This window comes from Myotis myotis, unplaced genomic scaffold (genome assembly GCF_014108235.1).
Source record: "Myotis myotis isolate mMyoMyo1 unplaced genomic scaffold, mMyoMyo1.p scaffold_m19_p_1, whole genome shotgun sequence".
NCBI classification, from domain to species: domain Eukaryota; kingdom Metazoa; phylum Chordata; class Mammalia; order Chiroptera; family Vespertilionidae; genus Myotis; species Myotis myotis.
The window spans coordinates 129,236,452-129,252,739 of NW_023416313.1; the positions used below are offsets into that span (position 1 = coordinate 129,236,452).

A 16,288-nucleotide genomic window follows, 5' to 3' on the forward strand; every position below is an offset into this window, starting at 1 on the left:
TTGATCACAACGTATTCATTGCGATTCTTCTTAATTTTACACACTATGTGATCACTGCACCTTTCATTTTGAAAGTTTGTAATGTATTAGATATGCAAGCAAGATACATGCATAAAAGTCTTACTGTCACTCTGCAAAGAACACCGAACAATTTTAAGTACGGCAGAAATTTTTCTTAAAGGAACATTTCCTTTGGGCAGAATGGATTTCCAAGTTTTCACATGTGAATTATTGAATATATTTCAAGGGCTTTTGGCAATTATGGTTTCAGTCTTGGAATGGTCAGGTCCATCTGGAACGACACACAGAAAGTAATAAGCATTATGGCGTTGTCATTTTGAGGCATAGCTGCTCTGCTGTGCCCACGTTGTAGCTGATTTTCAGGAAGCAAGGCACTTACTGTGATGGCAATGCAGACATTGTATGCATAGTTTGAATAACATAAAATAAGTTAATACTTTTGATTAAAGTGAGGGTTTTTATAATTTATATGTCTTTTATAGAAGCAACTACATGAAATATTTAGGATATTTAAAAATAAGAAGACATTTCAAAGGGAGTCATTATCACTCCTGCTTCAGCTCTCAAGATGAGGATTTGTGAGAAAACTCTGTGTGAAGGACAGCCACTGGTCTGCAACGCGCAGACTGTCAGAACTGCTGGGCCAGGGGCACTTTGACTGTCTTCACTTCTGCTATATGTGACGACTTCTGGATGATGCAGCTGGCGGTTCCCTGCAGTCTGTCTTTTCCTTGTGCGAGATTCGTTAAGGCCATAGCAGCATTGATCTCCTTCCAATATGTGTCATCCTTGCTCAACCCCTTCCTGTTAGCTGCACTGGATTGAAACAAAACAAAAAGAAAACGGTCAAACTCACTGCAGCTACACAGAAAATGGCAACACTGGAAAGCACAAACAGCACATCAAAACCTATTGCTCACCTCTTATTGGATCCATTTTCCAGAGTGTCTGTAAAGAAAAACAGAAATTCAATTACTTTTCTTTCTCTTTTAATCTCAGGAGTTTCATCATGAATTACCAGGAATAAAAGTTCATCAGAAAATATGGTTGCTCACATTTCTCTCTCTCTCTCTCTCCTCTCCTCCTTCTATCCCTCACTTCCACTCTGTAAAAATAAATGGAAGACATACCCTTTGATGAGGATTAACAACAACAACAAAAAAGGTGGTAGGTTTTTTTTTTTTTTTTTAACAAAGATAAAGTAGTTTAAATTAAAATGAAAAAAATAATCTTCACAAAGAAGCAGGCACATGATAAGGACAAGTAATAAAGAACAAAAAGTAGCTCTCACAGACATAAAGTAGTCTAAGGTTAATTTATTCAGAGAAATTGGGCCTTTTCACAAGGAGGAGAATGATATAGCGAGGTTCTGGTCCTGGTGCTGGTTCCACCCCACACTAAGCCGCCACGTACTTTTGGCCAGATCATGGTGCCCCACAACATCTAAGGTGAAAGTTCCTCAACTATAAAATGGGTGCCACTGGCTCAATATTCTAAGATTTCAAAGGAATCAAACCTCCATCTTTGAAAAAGCACTGGCAGCTGGTTCCCTCAGGCTGTATGCAAAAGAGTAACAGACCCAACGCTGACAGCAACACAGGAGTCACTGGCATATTCAAATCAGCAGGCACCAGTCTCCAAAAGAACTCCTCTTCTGCTGCTCCCTCACTCAGAACACTAATGTCAACCGGTGCCACATCACTATAAACCAGTGGTTCTCAACCTTCTGGCCCTTTAAATACAGTTCCTCATGTTGTGACCCAACCATAAAATTATTTTCGTTGCTACTTCATAACTGTAATGTTGCTACTGTTATGAATCGTAATGTGAATATCCGATATGCAGGATGGTCTTAGGCGACCCCTGTGAAAGGGTCGGTCGACCGCCAAAGGGGTCGCGACCCACAGGTTGAGAACCGCTGCCAGAGACAAAGCAGGTTCTTGATCCTGATCTTGATCTCTGGGTCACTCCTCTGGCTAAACGAATTGGCAACACAAAGTGGACAGGTAGAGGGAAAGAGAGGCTACCAGCATGACAGGGAAGAAGGGACAAAGGAGTGGGGTTGGGACTCCCCCTCAGCCTAGGAGACTCCAAAACTAGACAGTGGTTAGGTCACCACTATCAACAACCACGTGACCAAGCAGCTACAGAATGAGGCGCTGTGCCGCCAAAGGAGACCGAAAAACACAGTGTTTGCTCAGGGCCCTCTTCTAGCTCGAGAGCCTTTGGAAAGCTGTCTCTTCCTAAGCCTTTCCTTTTGTTTTACCAGCTCCAACCCAATACTTCTGAAGGTAATTTATTCCCCTGGCAATGCTCCAGGCTAGATTGGCCATGCGGAAAAACATCAACATGATCATAATATAGTCCAACCAGGGCAAAAATTCCCAGAGAAGATGTGGTCAAGAGAATATAATCACAAAGCCATGTAGCTAGGGCAGCTAAACTTTGATGCCCTCTATGAAGGAAAAAATGGGGAAAGACTATTAACATATCGTAAGTCAGGCCTCATGGTGTAGACCGGGAGACAATTCTGGGTCACTGTGAGCTCTTTGTGCAATCTTTCACTCTGGGAGCTTAAAACAAACAAACAATCAAACAAAACAAAAGCATTTAGTGAATAAATGATAAGGTTGTTAGGAAGAATAAATGAGATAATGCATGTCTGGCCCAAAATGGAATAAGAACTGTTGTTAGTTCCTTTGGTCTCATTTCGTTTTAGAGATCCTTTGGGGAAATAATTGGATCCGTGAGCCATTGGATGCTCAGCCTCTGAATCTTCTGGCTTAGGCAGACCTGAATGATTAGCTATACTTGTGCTGCTTTTGGAATTACAAAATTACTCATGTAAATGGAGGAAAAGAATGACAAGTTTTAATTCCCACAACTGATAATCCTAGTTCAAGATGACTTCCTATGTGCCAGGCACTATTCTAAGTACTTTGTATCTTAATTTATTTAGTATTAATGACTCTGTGTGTGGACAGCATGTCCCTGTTATGTCCGCTAAACCATTCTTTGCTTAGTACTGTTCTCTTTAAATCTTTCCTCAGTACTGACAGAGACAAGGCGCTACCATACACAGAACAAGTCAAGGCCTTTGTGTAAGAGGAAGAAGGCCAGCACATTGGACATTTTACGGGGGGGGGGGGGGGGGGGGGAGTCAGGCCTTTGCTCAATTTTGCCCACAAATTGCAACAATTCTATTGCCAGAGTGAAGCAATAGGTTGTGGAGATATTTATTCACTGGAAAGACTTGGCAAATGCAGAATAAGTTCCATGAAGCTTAAATAACATTAGGGAAATAACAAAACATAATTTAGAAAAGACCATGTAATTGATGTTCTGGCTCACAAACCAAGCAGTCTCGCATACACGAAGGGCCAGAATCAGACTCCCCACCTGAATGGCCAACCTTGAGAGCACTTTTTGCACAGACAAGAAGGATGCCTGTAGCTATCAAATAGGTAATGGGTTACAGAGCCCAGAAATGTCAGAATGGAGGCTGTCTATGGAAAGGGAGCATGTAATTCACTGTTAAGTTTCAAGGAGAGCTTCTAGTTGAGAAAAAGAGTGAAGCCGTAGGTCCCGCAGTCCCCTGAACGTCTGTACTCCCTGTGGCTGCCTCCTTGAACTTGTGCTACTGAGAAACAAGTTTACTACAGCCAACTGTGAGATTATAAAATTCTGCTTACTCTTTGGGTATATGTGTTTTACAGTTTGGTGCCTATGAAAATACCTTTGAAGTGTAAAAACACAGACTCCAATCCCCACTCGGGTATTCCTAATTAGTTTCACAAATTTCAACAATGTACTCGGCAGAATTTCAAAGACTGAATCCTGTATTTCATTTCTAAGGCAGACGATATCGGCAGTATCCTTAGGTATGGAATCGGGTTTCCAGAAACAGAAGAAAAATCTTCATAAAAAGTAATGTACAGAAGAAACATTTTGATTCTTCATCAATAGTTAATACTAAACAGCATGTAACAAGGCTCTATGTCAAACATTTCAAACCAATAAGAAAAAGCTGACTACCACAGCTTTGGAGGGCGGGGTGGGGGTGGGGGTGGGGGTGGGTTGGTGCGTGGGGGCAAAACAGCGTCATCTCTGTGTCCAGAGTGGTTTTGTTTCAAAACCTAAATTGGTGCTAAAAGGGCATGCTTTCCTGCTACTGTTACTGGGGGACTGCCCGTTGTCACCAGGATATCTGAGAGCCACCTCCTGCAGTGCAGTTTCTAGTTTCCAGTGCTATCAGAAGAAAGATAGAAAACAGGGTCCCTTTCACTCAGAAACATTTGTCCTTTCGTAGGTAAACAAAGAACTATAAAGACCTGGGAGTTTGGGGAAATTTTTTTTTCTATTTGTTATGCTGAGGTACAATCTGGGGAAATGCCCCAGGAATTTTAGAGAACTGGTATCACTTATGGGGAACTCAGGAAATACACAATTCACTATCACATTAAATAATTATATTAAATATAAAGTTTTTTTTTTCTTATGCTCTTTTCCTTTGAAGTTTAAACTTTTGCTGGCTCTCATCAGGTTCAAGTATTTTGTGCCTTTTTAGTCAATTGTCAGTATTTAAGGAGTGGTGGGTGTTGACCCATCACCAGTGCTCAGGGGCTCATGTCACTTCTGCCCACTGCAGACATGTGGTCTCACCGCCTCCTCTCCAGAAGTGGCACCCAGTAGCTCAATCTGACAGGAGAAGGAAGGATTCTGAATGCTGCTGAAAAGAGGGCACCCATCAGTCTGAGCTAGAGCAGACGTTTCGCTGCTGCTAATTAACATGCACAGACTTCTGTCTGACTGCCCCCTACACTCCGCTCAGCTGCAGCTTGCACTCTGCAAGTAGCTTGGCTCAGCCTCTCCAAAGTCTGGGCTAAAATGCCTTTTTAGATTCTAAGGTTCCAAAAATCAGCTATGCTGTCAATTACCATAAAAGCAACTGGTTGGCAGTAACAACTTATTCAACCAGCCAAAAGAGCGTGTTTTAAGACCAAAAAATGAAAAGGAAAGGAAAAAAAAGAGGTGCGTTGTTAGGAAAATCTTGAACATTGTAAAACCCAAACCATGTTGAAACTTACTAGTAAAGTGGGGCCATCCTTGGTTTGGACATGTGTTTCCTTATAAAGTTAAGTAGAGACAGAATTATACAGAAAATCCAGGTCTACTGCAACTCTGTGGGCAAAGTGTTCATTCATTTTGATAAATGCCAATTTAGAAACACATTAATTCTGATATATATTCCTGAAATAGGAGTTATAAGCATAAAAAGAGACAAAAATATGGCCATTTTCCCCCCAATTTAATCAATAAGCTCTAAAGTTGGGAAGTTTTTAAATGTTCCACAAAATATTACACCCACTAAAATGTAAATAAAATTAAATATGATTAAGAATATGTGTATTTTTTATTTATTTTTATTTTTTTGTTAATATTCACCTGAGGATATTTTTTCCCCATGGATTTTTAGAGAGAGTGGAAAGGAGAAAGAGAGACAGAGAGAAACATTGATATGAGAGAGACACATCGATTGGTTGCCTCCCCACCCATCCTTACTGGGGTTGGGAATTGCAACTGAGGTACATGCCCTTGCCCAGAATCAAACCTGCAACCCTCCAGTCCCAGGGTCGATGCTCTAATCACCTATCCAAACTGGTCAGGGCGAGAATATGAGTATTTTTAATTAAATAATCTAAAAATCATACAATATGTTTTCCTAAATTAAAATAGAACAAGTCAGAGCTCCAGATGTTTGACAACTGTGTTACCTTGCATTTGGGTCAGTTCAGGGGCCATGACTGGTGACAGCAGGTGTGGACAGCCAGAGTTTAGTGTGTTTCTGATCTCAGATGTCCCAAGAGCCCCCAAGACACCAGATCAGTTTCTGGAATAGTTACATACTTGGAACAAGTGAGATAAAACACCAGGCTCTGATGAATAGAGCAGATAGAAAACCTCGCTGAAGATTTTGAAATACCGATGGCTCCAAATTCATAGAACCTTACACCAAATGGACTGAGCAATTGCGGGCTCCCTGCTGCCCATCACTAGGGTCTCTCTCTACTTCCACACACAGTAGATCCAGCCTGGGCTTGCACACAACTACAGATTGGATCCATTGTGACTCTACCTTCCATTCCTTTTAAAAATACCATGTTGTTTTTCTCTAATAAGAAAAGACAGGTTCACTTCAGAAAATCTGGGGGAAAATGTAAAAGAGAAAATAAAGGACATTTTAGGGATAACATATTAATATTTAGATATATGGCCTTTCAAGCAAGTTTATATACATTTTTTAAATGGAGTGATTCTGTATATGTTTTATAATTAGCTTTTTTCACTGAGCTATTTTAGCCTTACTCTTTATTAATAAACTAGAGTCCCAGTGCATGAAATTCATGCGTGGGGGTCCCCTCAGCCCAGCCTGCACTCTCTCCAATCTGGGACCCCTTGGAGGATGTCCGACTGCTGGTTTAGGCCCAATCCCTGGGACATCCCTCTCACAATCCAGGCTGCTGGCTCCTAACTGCTCACCTGCCTGCCTGCCTGGTTGCCCCTTGCTGTCCCCCCACCCCCAGAGGGCCTAGTCACCTCCAACTGCCCCCCTCTGCTGGCCTGGTCACCCTAACTTCCCCCCGGCCTGGTCACCCCTTACTGCTGCCCATCCCTGCAGGCCTGGTTGCCCCCAACTGCCCTGCCACCAGCCTGGTTGCCCCTAATTGCCCCCCTTGCTGGCCTGGTCACCCCCAACTGCTCTCCCTGCTGGCCTTGTTGCCCCCATGCAGTCTGTTGTTCAGTTGTTTGGTCATCCCTCACTAACCCCCCTGCCAGCCTGGTCGCCCCACACAGCCTGCTGTTCTGTTGTCCGTCTGGATGGCCCGGTGCATGAAAATTTGGGCACTCAGGGGGGTCCCTCAGCCTGCACCCTCTTGCAGTCTGGGACCCCTCAGGGGATGTCCACCTGCCAGTTTAGGCCTGTTCCCTGGGGGATTGGGCCTAAGCTGGCAGTCAGACATCCCTCTGGCAGCTGGGGAACCCTTGGGGGATGTCCAACTGATGGGGAGTGGGCCTAAGCCACAGTCAAACATCCTTAGCACTGCTGAGGATGCGGGAGATTTTGAAATACTGATGGCTCCAAATTCACCCAGCTTGTGGCTGAGTGGAGCTCCTGCTGTGGGAGCACACTGACGACCAGGGGGCAGCTCCTGCGTTGAGTGTCTTCCCCCTAGTGGTCAGTGCATATTATAGCGACCGGTCATTCCTGGTCATTCCGCCATTAGGGTCATTTTGCATATCGCCCTTTTATTATATAGGATGACGCTGTAGTTTAGAGGAGTCCAGAAACTTGCAAAGGACTCAGTTGTAGGCAATAGGAGTTGTGAGACTCACTCCCAGTCATCAGACTCTGAAGGCCATGTTTTCACTGCTGCATTCCTTTATCCAAGTGATCTCGGTTGCTAAAGTCACTTTCAAGGACCCTGACAAAGCCCAATACATTGTTTACATAGAAAGTCTATGGAATGATAACCTATCAAAAACTTATTAAACACCTTTTTTGTTCTTTTTACTAGTGTTTTAGACTCTAGAGATACAAAACGACTTTTTTTCTCCTTATAATTTAACCTTTAATATCAAAATATCTGTCGAAATCACAGAATAGGGACTCTAAATAAGCTCTCTTGAGGTCCTTTTCACACTTTAGTTAGAATGACATTTTAACAGATGTGATATCTGTATAATCACTCTTTTCTTAGCAGTGAATTACTTCTAAATAACTTCTAGACAGCTGTTGCTGCAACACTTTTAAAGGACATTTTTGTGGTTACCCTCTCTTTAAGTAGTTAGAGCTTTTGAATGAGTAAAGATAAATCATTCTAAGTGATTTTTCCCAAAAAGGAAGGGAAAAACCCCCAATAATCCATAACACTTACCTATTGATGACTAAGCTGCTTCTTCCAATTCCACTGACTAAAAAATGAGTTCCACCTGAAATCTTCACATGACAGGAAGAGGTTGCAACTAAAGCTTAGGGAATGTCAGGGTTACTGCTTTCAGAAGAGTTATTGGAGCCTGAGTTCTGTGAGCCTTGAGATGGGGGATCTTTGCAAGCTTTCTGAATAGTGAGAATTATATAATGAAATCCTTCTCATCTTCATGGATGGATCTAGTATTTTTTTCCTTCTGTAACATACTAGCTAAACTATTTATCCTGGGCACTTAAAGAATGAATGGCTTCCAAAATCATTTCAAAGAAAAATCTTTTCCAAAAATTAAGCCAGTTTTTCCTCCAGCCATGACTTCCCCACTCTGGCCAAAGATTCTTTTCCTTTCTACTACCTCTCCTGTGGGCTGGCCCCTCCACAGCTAATGATGCCCAGATGTCCAGGATCTACAGGATGCCCACCTTTAGCTGCCTTTCTGTCAATGCACCATCCCCTCTATCTCTTGCTACAAAATAAAAATAAGAACTATACTTTTCTATTTTGGACCAATAGTGAAGAGTCCCTGGTCAGGATGGGGGTAAATTGACATCTGAAAGCCTCCAGGATAGATCATATTTCCATCAATACCACCAACAGCAGAACATCTTTATTGTTCCAGGAGCACCCATGTCTGTGGGTAAACCTGTGAGAGTGCTGCTTGGTTCCTTGTCAGTTAGGGAGTTATGGCTTTGATGGCTTTCCTCATTATGCAGAACATAAGAGCTGGAGGCTGGTGGCTTCTTATTAAGCCCCAGATGCACCTTTGTTCTGATAAAATGCACACTGATTCTGACCTCATCTGCCTGGGCTGGAGGACTTAAGGTATAGGCAATGGCATTTATAAGTTAAAGAAACTTTTCAAATAAGTAGAGTACCAACCAATTGTAATGTCTCAATTTTACTTTCAAGCTTTTTCACAAAATATATTAAATACTAGAGGCCTGGTGCACAGATTCGTGCACCTGGGGGGTGGTGGTGTTCTTCAGCCTGGCCTGTGCCCTCTCGCAATGTGGGACCCCTCAGGGGATGTCGGACTGCCAGTTTCAGCCCGGTCCCCACAGGCCAGGCCAAAGGACCCCACTAGTGCACAAATTTGTGCACTGGGCCTCTAGTATGCATATAAGATTTTTGGTTAATCTCTTCCTGCCCTCCCCTTTCGCCCTTTCCCTCTGAGATTTATCAGTCTGTTCCATGTTTCCATGCCTGTGTGTTGAGTGTCTGCCCCCTGGTGGTCAGTGCGCATCATAGCTACTGGTCAAATAGTTGAATGGTCGAATGGTCGAACAGTTGAACAGTCACTTAGGCTTTTATAGGTTCTTTTTTAAAAACCTTTATTGTTAAAATTATTACATATATTCCTATCCCTCCCCATTAACTTCTTTTAGCCCCTGATCCTGTCCCCTCACCCTTCCCCGCCTTCACCACCCTATTGTCTGTGTCCATGGGTTATGCATATATGCATACAAGTTCTTTGATTGATATCTTCCTACCCACCCACCCACCCCTGCCTTCCCTCTGAGATTCGAAAGTTTGTAAATATTCTTGATGTTAAGTTACTCTCCATACTCCATCTACAAAGATTGTCCCTCTGTGATCTCAAAGGCTCTACCTTTCCAAAGTCTAACATTTTCAGTATGAAACTTCACTTTGAAGATTAGAATGAGGTCTATGGGGAGGCAATTATTGGTGAGTGATCAAAAGGAGGTCTGGAATATTAAATATTCTTGTTTCCATTATTAGCTCATCATTACGAACTATGAGTGTGGTCTGGTGTGAGGCACGAGGCAGTATAGTACAGTGGTTGGAGCCCAGACCCTGGTACCAGACAGCAGGAGTTGAACTCTTGCTTTACCACACACTGTCTGTGTAATAGCTGGCCAGCTGCTTGACTTTCTCCCCTATCCTAGTAAAATGGGGCTAATAATAGTAAGCCCATAGGCTTGTTATGAAGACCATCTGATTTAATCTTTTGTAAAAGACAGTTTGAGCACATATATTTAGTACTATATAAATCCTGTAAAATGAAAGAAAGTTAGCCTTCTCTCTTACTTTTTTTTATATTTAGAATATGGGGTCAATTGCAGTAACCAGAAAATTTTGTATTGTCCAGAGATTTAATATGAAAACCATTATGTAAAGATGAAATATTTCAACCCATCAACTCAGAACAATGAATTAAATGTGCAGAATCTATCATCTTCAAAGATAAAAAAAGCTTTCTGGCACTATTTTGTGCCAAAGCACCACAACATGCCAAGACAAAATGCACTGGAGCCACTTTAAAGAATATCTACTAATTTTAAGTATCTAATAGATTTTGTTACTTCATTTTCTCAAGGAGAATATTGGAGATGTTCCTCAAAATGTTTCATCCATGAAAGCTCAGTTTTTAGCCAAAGTTTCAGAAAAATGATTTCTTAACTATGCATGAATAACTTCTGTGTGCCTGTGTTGCAAGGGGCATTAATTGTTTATAAAAGCATTCCTTTTTACATGCAAGTTGGCCCATTATTCTGAAAATTGAATGGACTTACTCTGATTCTTAGCTGAAGCTTAATGAGGGCTATTTTTCTTGAGATCAACTTCTAACTGCTACACTACATTGATATCTTCCTACCCACCCACCCACCCCTGCCTTCCCTCTGAGATTCGAAAGTTTGTAAATATTCTTGATGTTAAGTTACTCTCCATACTCCATCTACAAAGATTGTCCCTCTGTGATCTCAAAGGCTCTACCTTTCCAAAGTCTAACATTTTCTTAGACTTATTTAATAAATATACAGTTGAATAGTGTTAAATTACAAAATACTAATATGACTTTATTCAGCAAAAAGACCATTGGAATAAAGAAAAAAAGGCATTTTTAACAATCTAGAAATTAGCTGGAAGGTCTGGCTCCATCCATGTATTTGACAAGGTCTTCGGTATCTCTGAAAAACCATCCTTCCGTATATGAACTGCTGGGCATCTTTAAACTGGCTCACATTATTGCCATTCTTTTCAAATTCCTCAAATTAGCATCTCTATAAATGACTCTTCAGACTAGGAGATCTTAATGTTAAACCTGCCTGATTGCATAATCACCAAAAATGACACAATAAGAGATGATGGCCCAAGCCAATTTGGCTCAGTGGACTGAGGAGTCCCGGGTTCGGTTCCAGTCGGGGCACGTGCCTGGGTTGTGGGCCCGATCCCCAGTAGGGGGCGTGCGGGAGGCAGCTGATTCATGATTTTCTCTGATCATTGATGTTTCCGTCTCTCTCCCCCCTCCCTTCTTCTCTGAAATCAATAAAAACATATTTTTTAAAAAAAGAGAGATGATGTTCACAACTTTCTTGGATCTTTCCAAAGAGTAGCAAATGGCAGTTTTCCTACTCACAGTTCATTTGCTGCATTTATTAATAGAAAAAAAACACATTTTATACATAAGATGCATGGTATTACCAGGCCTTCTTCTACAGTTTAAATGCATTTCAATTTCTTAATACACTTAAAATGTTAAAATTGTACTTGGAATGTTGCTGTTCTATGTTCACACATTTCTACATTTAAAGGTTCTGTGATTTTCTGTTTTTAATTTCAGAAACAGTTATTTAAAGTCTAAACTGGGGAGGAGAGAGCCTTTGAAATAAATTTCGGAAAGTTTATGGCTCTGAAGGGCAGGATAAGTTAAAAAGGAACTAGGCATAAAGATGTAAGTGCCTTGACTTGTCTTGGCTGTGGGTGGAGGTCCAAGAATACTTAGTCAAGAAATTTCTGATGACCTGTTTTGACCAAGAGATTACCAAATAACCCCTCTCTACTTCAAATCTTGCCAAAGGGATCCACTCTAAATTTTGCCAAGGGATCTACATCCCACACCATTTGTTAAACTATTCCACTATCATCACCTAAATTTAAAATACAAAAGATCTAGAAAAAAAGTGGGAGATAATTTCCTTAAACCTAACAAGATGATATGTTTAGGGAGAAAACAAAACACATTTTATAGCTCAAAACCACCTTTTTGTACAATAATTTGTATAAGGCACAGATGTGTCTTAGGACCATAGAACAATAGTTAGATGACTTGCTAATTATATGACCTTGGGAAATTATTTATGCACACTGTATCTAAGTCTTTAGTTATAAAGTGGGGATAATGATTACATATACTTCCCCAGGTTGCTGTGAGGATTAAATGATATACAGGAAGTTCTCCTGGATAGGTTCTTGGAAACTGTGACTTTAAGTGAAACAGCATGTGAGGAAACAAGTTTTACCATAGGCTAATTCAGTGATTTTCAACTGTTTTCATTTAATGGCACACATAACCTAATTACTGAAATTCTGCGGCACACCAAAAAATATATTATACTTTTGTGCCGATCTAATAAAGAAAAAAAAGGTATAATTTTGATTCATTCATACCAAGTGGCTATTGTTGTGTTGGCTGTTGTCAGTTTTTTACTTGACCTTCTAAGGGAAAAGAATACTAGTAAATAGTCAGGTCTTGCATGTTTTAAAAACTCTTGCAGCACACAGGTTGAAAATCACGGGGCTAATCAATAGAAACAAGAGTTAAGTTTCTATGGCATGTTCTGAAAACAAAAATATCACCAAACTTCTAAGTAAAGACCCAAATTACTTCTAATATTAAACATTAAAATAAATATGAGCTAAACATACATTTTAAAAAGATGAATAAAATCTCTCAAGAAAATGGCGGCATAGGTAATCGTCCCTACATGCCACCTCCCATAACCACATCAAAATTACAACTGAAATACAGAACAACCATCATTCAGAACCACCTGAAAGCTGGCTGAATAGAGGTCCTACAACTAGAGAAGTAAAGAAGAAAGCACATTGAGACTGGTAGGAAGAGCAGAGGTATGGAATGGGCTCATTTGACAACCACGTGTGCTGTTTTTTTTAATTGGGAGGGAGACCTTCTCTTTGGAGGCCTCCTGTGAGGAGCAAGGGTCCCAGTCCCACACCAGCCTCAGCCCAGGGCTCCAAAGCTGGGAAGAGAACTCCCCCTAACTATGTGCTGTAAAAACCAGCAGAGACTGTGACTGAGTGACAGGGGGGCTGCTGGAAGCCCAGGTGCTCCTTTTAAAGGGCTAGTGCATGAACTTACTCAAACTCAATCCCTCTGGGCTCCAGTGCAGGTAGCTTTGGGGGACCCAGACACATACAGGGAGAAACTGGATTGTCTGGTATCAGGGTGGGAACTCAGGGGCGGCTTCCTCCCAGATGGGGGTGCTTGCAGGGATCATTGTTTCTCTGCTGGGACCTCCCCTGTTGCAGGACTGACTGGCAGTGGCCATTCTGAGTCTCCATCAGCCTGGCTCACACTGCTATGCCCTGGTGATTCCCTGAGATCCTGGCCCATCCAATTTTCAGCCCCACCCAAGCTGTTTGCAGCAACTTTTCCATATGAATGGCCTGTCCTGGCTCAGCTTTCAGACTGCTAAAATCTCTCAAACAAGTTGCAGCTGGTGTCAGCATGCCCCAAACCTCTCAGTAAAAGGCCCAAGACCCGGCACTAGCAACAGCCTGCCTTGCTTCACAGCTGGGCCTCGCCTGGGCACCTCCAAGCCCAATACAAATAGCAAACAGCAGCTGTCTGCATATCCCTCTGTAGCTCCTGCTGGGTGGCCCCAGGAAGTGGCTGACTTTGCATCTTTCTGGAGGCCCTAGAGCCAGTGCACCCGGTGGACAGCTTCAGACCATAGCAATTTACAATTACTAAAGTCCCACTGAAGCAAGTCCTGCTCCATAGGAGTGTTTCCTGCACAGCAGCTCTCCCACTGTAGTTGCAGCTGGTCCTCACAGCCAAATGGCCTGGAGGTCAACTCCTCCTAGTGACGCCAATAGCAATCAAGGCTCAACTACAAGACTGTGCACTTAGCCCACACAGGGGTGCACCTAGAGTGCCCAGCTCAGGTGACAGGGGAGGCTGAGCCACTGGGCTTTACAGTACACTTACTACACAAGTCCACTCTACCAATTCCAGGAGACATAGAAGCTCTACATAATACACAGAACAAACACAAGGAAGCAACCAACATGTGGAGACTAAGAAACATGTCACAAATGAAAGAAACAGAAGCAAGCAAACTACTAGATACAGAGTTCCAAAACCACACTTATAAGGTTACTCAAGGATCTTGATGAGAGCTTTGAGAGACTTAGTGAAACTTTCAAGGATCTTAGTGAGAATATCAAAGACATGAAAAAGGATCAGTCAAAAATTAAGTATACACGAATTGAAATAAAGAATAATTTACAAGGATTCAATAGTACAGCAGAGGATTTCGAGAATCAAATCAACAAGTTGGAATATGAGGAAGCAAAAAACACCCAAGCCAAAGAGCAAAAAGAAAAAAGAATCCTAAAATATGAAGATACTATAAGGAGCTTGTGGGACAACTTGAAGTGTACCAACATTCGCATTTTGCCAGAAGGAGAAAAGAGAGAGAGCAAGATATTGAAAACCTATTTGAATAAATAATGACAGAAAATTTGCCTTACCTGGTGAAAGAAACAGACTTACAAGTCCAGGAAGCACAGAGTCTCAAACAAGAGGAACCCAAAAAGGCCCAAATCAAGATACATCATAATTAAAATGCCATGGGTTAAAGAGAAAGAGAAGTGACATCAGAGGAATAGTGGCTAAAGGGCACGTCTTTTCCTCTCACCCTGACATTTCAACAAGTTAACAATCTGTAATTAATCAAAGACGTTCCTGCTCAACACAGATGCATGCCTGAGAGACCCACCTCTGAAACACCTAAGGTGGGTGGGCTTCCTGGAATATGTGGGGAGATGAGAAGGGAGGGAAGCATGAACATGGCTAGCCATGGATGCAGCAGTCCTACAAGGCAGTACATCTGTAGCGCAGTTGGGAACTGGCCAGGAAAGGGGAGAAAGCCAGGCTGGCCAGGAGGAACAGAAAGTTGGTGGTGGTGGGTGGGGGGGCAGCCCAGCAAGGTAATCTGTGAGTGGCAAGGGGTGAGCTGCTAGCAACAGGAGAAGACATTGTCTGAGTTGTGTGGTTAGGTGCACAAGCAGTGAGAGTGCAGTGTTTGAATCACGGTGTGTTGGGAAGAGGGTCCGAGTTGTACATATGAGCAGCAGGAGCAAACACTGAGTCAGCAGATGCCTTCCCTACAGAGCACTGGGTGCTGCCAAGTGGATCCCCAATACTGGGCCTGGTGGTGGTCTTTCAGACAAAGAAAGTAAATCAGAGCCCTCGCTGGTTTGGCTCAGTGGATAGAGTGTCAGCCTGCGGATTGAAGGATCCCAGGTTTGATTCCGGTCAAGGGCACATGCCTGGGTTGTAGGGTTGTAGGCTCAATCCCCCATAGGGGGCATGCAGGAGGCAGCTGATCAATGATTCTCTTTCATTATTGATGTTTCTATCTCTCCCTCCCCCTCTCCCTTCCTCTCTGAAATCAATAAAAATCTATTAAGAAAAAAGAAAAGTAAATCAGAGCCCTGCCCTTGATTAGACTCCCAGAACTTGCCTCTTGTTGCCCTTGGAGTTGACTCCAGGAGGATATTATTTGTGAACCAAGAGCTGTTGCAGTAGGATCACTGTTTCCCTCTAAGCCCCAGGAGGGGTGCTTGGGCTGGACCCATGGAGGTCAGGGGTTGCCATTACAGTGAGGAAAAACAAACCCCACTCCCAAGCAGCAGAGGCAGTACTGCCTTACAGAAACTGCAGAGGCTCAAAACTGTGAGGCCACAGAGGTAAAAATCTTGCGATTCAGTGCCATCTACTGGAATAGAGTAGAAAGATCTCCTCAGAGATACATGGGAAAACAAAGGAGGACAACAAATACCATGAACAACCACAATAATGACGATGACCAGAAAGATAATGAAAAATCCCCAGATAGTAGGCTGGAACACATGGAATTATCCTATATAATAAAAGCCTAATATGCTAAGTGTCTGGTCATCCAGTTGCCCATTCAAACAATCAAAGCATAATATGCTAATGATATGCTAAGGCCACTCAACCACTCGCTATGACGTGCACTAACCACTAGGGGGCAGACGCTCCAACCAGTAGGTTAGCTTGCTGCTGGGGTCTGGCCAATCGGGACTGAGTGAGATGGGCCGGACATGCCCTGGAGCCTTCCCACAGTCCTTCCCTGGCTGGCCAACCTCCTGCATCACTCCCTGGCCCCGATCATGCACTGGTGGGGTCGCTCGGCCTGGCCTGCACCCTCTTGCAATCTGAGACCCTTTGGGGGATGTCAGAGAGTCAGTTTTGGCCCAATCCC

General features: G+C 42.6%; 1 protein-coding gene across 1 annotated transcript in view; it reads right to left on the minus strand.

Moving 5' to 3' along the window:
• Window positions 1-481: 481 nt before the first annotated feature.
• Window positions 482-16,288, minus strand: part of MKX (mohawk homeobox) — a 78,522-nt gene continuing 62,715 nt past the window's right edge. The window contains exons 5-6 of the mRNA XM_036320912.1: window positions 942-969; window positions 482-837 (exon numbers count right to left, since the gene is read on the minus strand). Of these exons, the coding sequence (XP_036176805.1) occupies window positions 651-837; window positions 942-969 (215 nt within the window). The 3' untranslated portion in view covers window positions 482-650. The remainder of the gene's footprint in view (window positions 838-941; window positions 970-16,288) is intronic.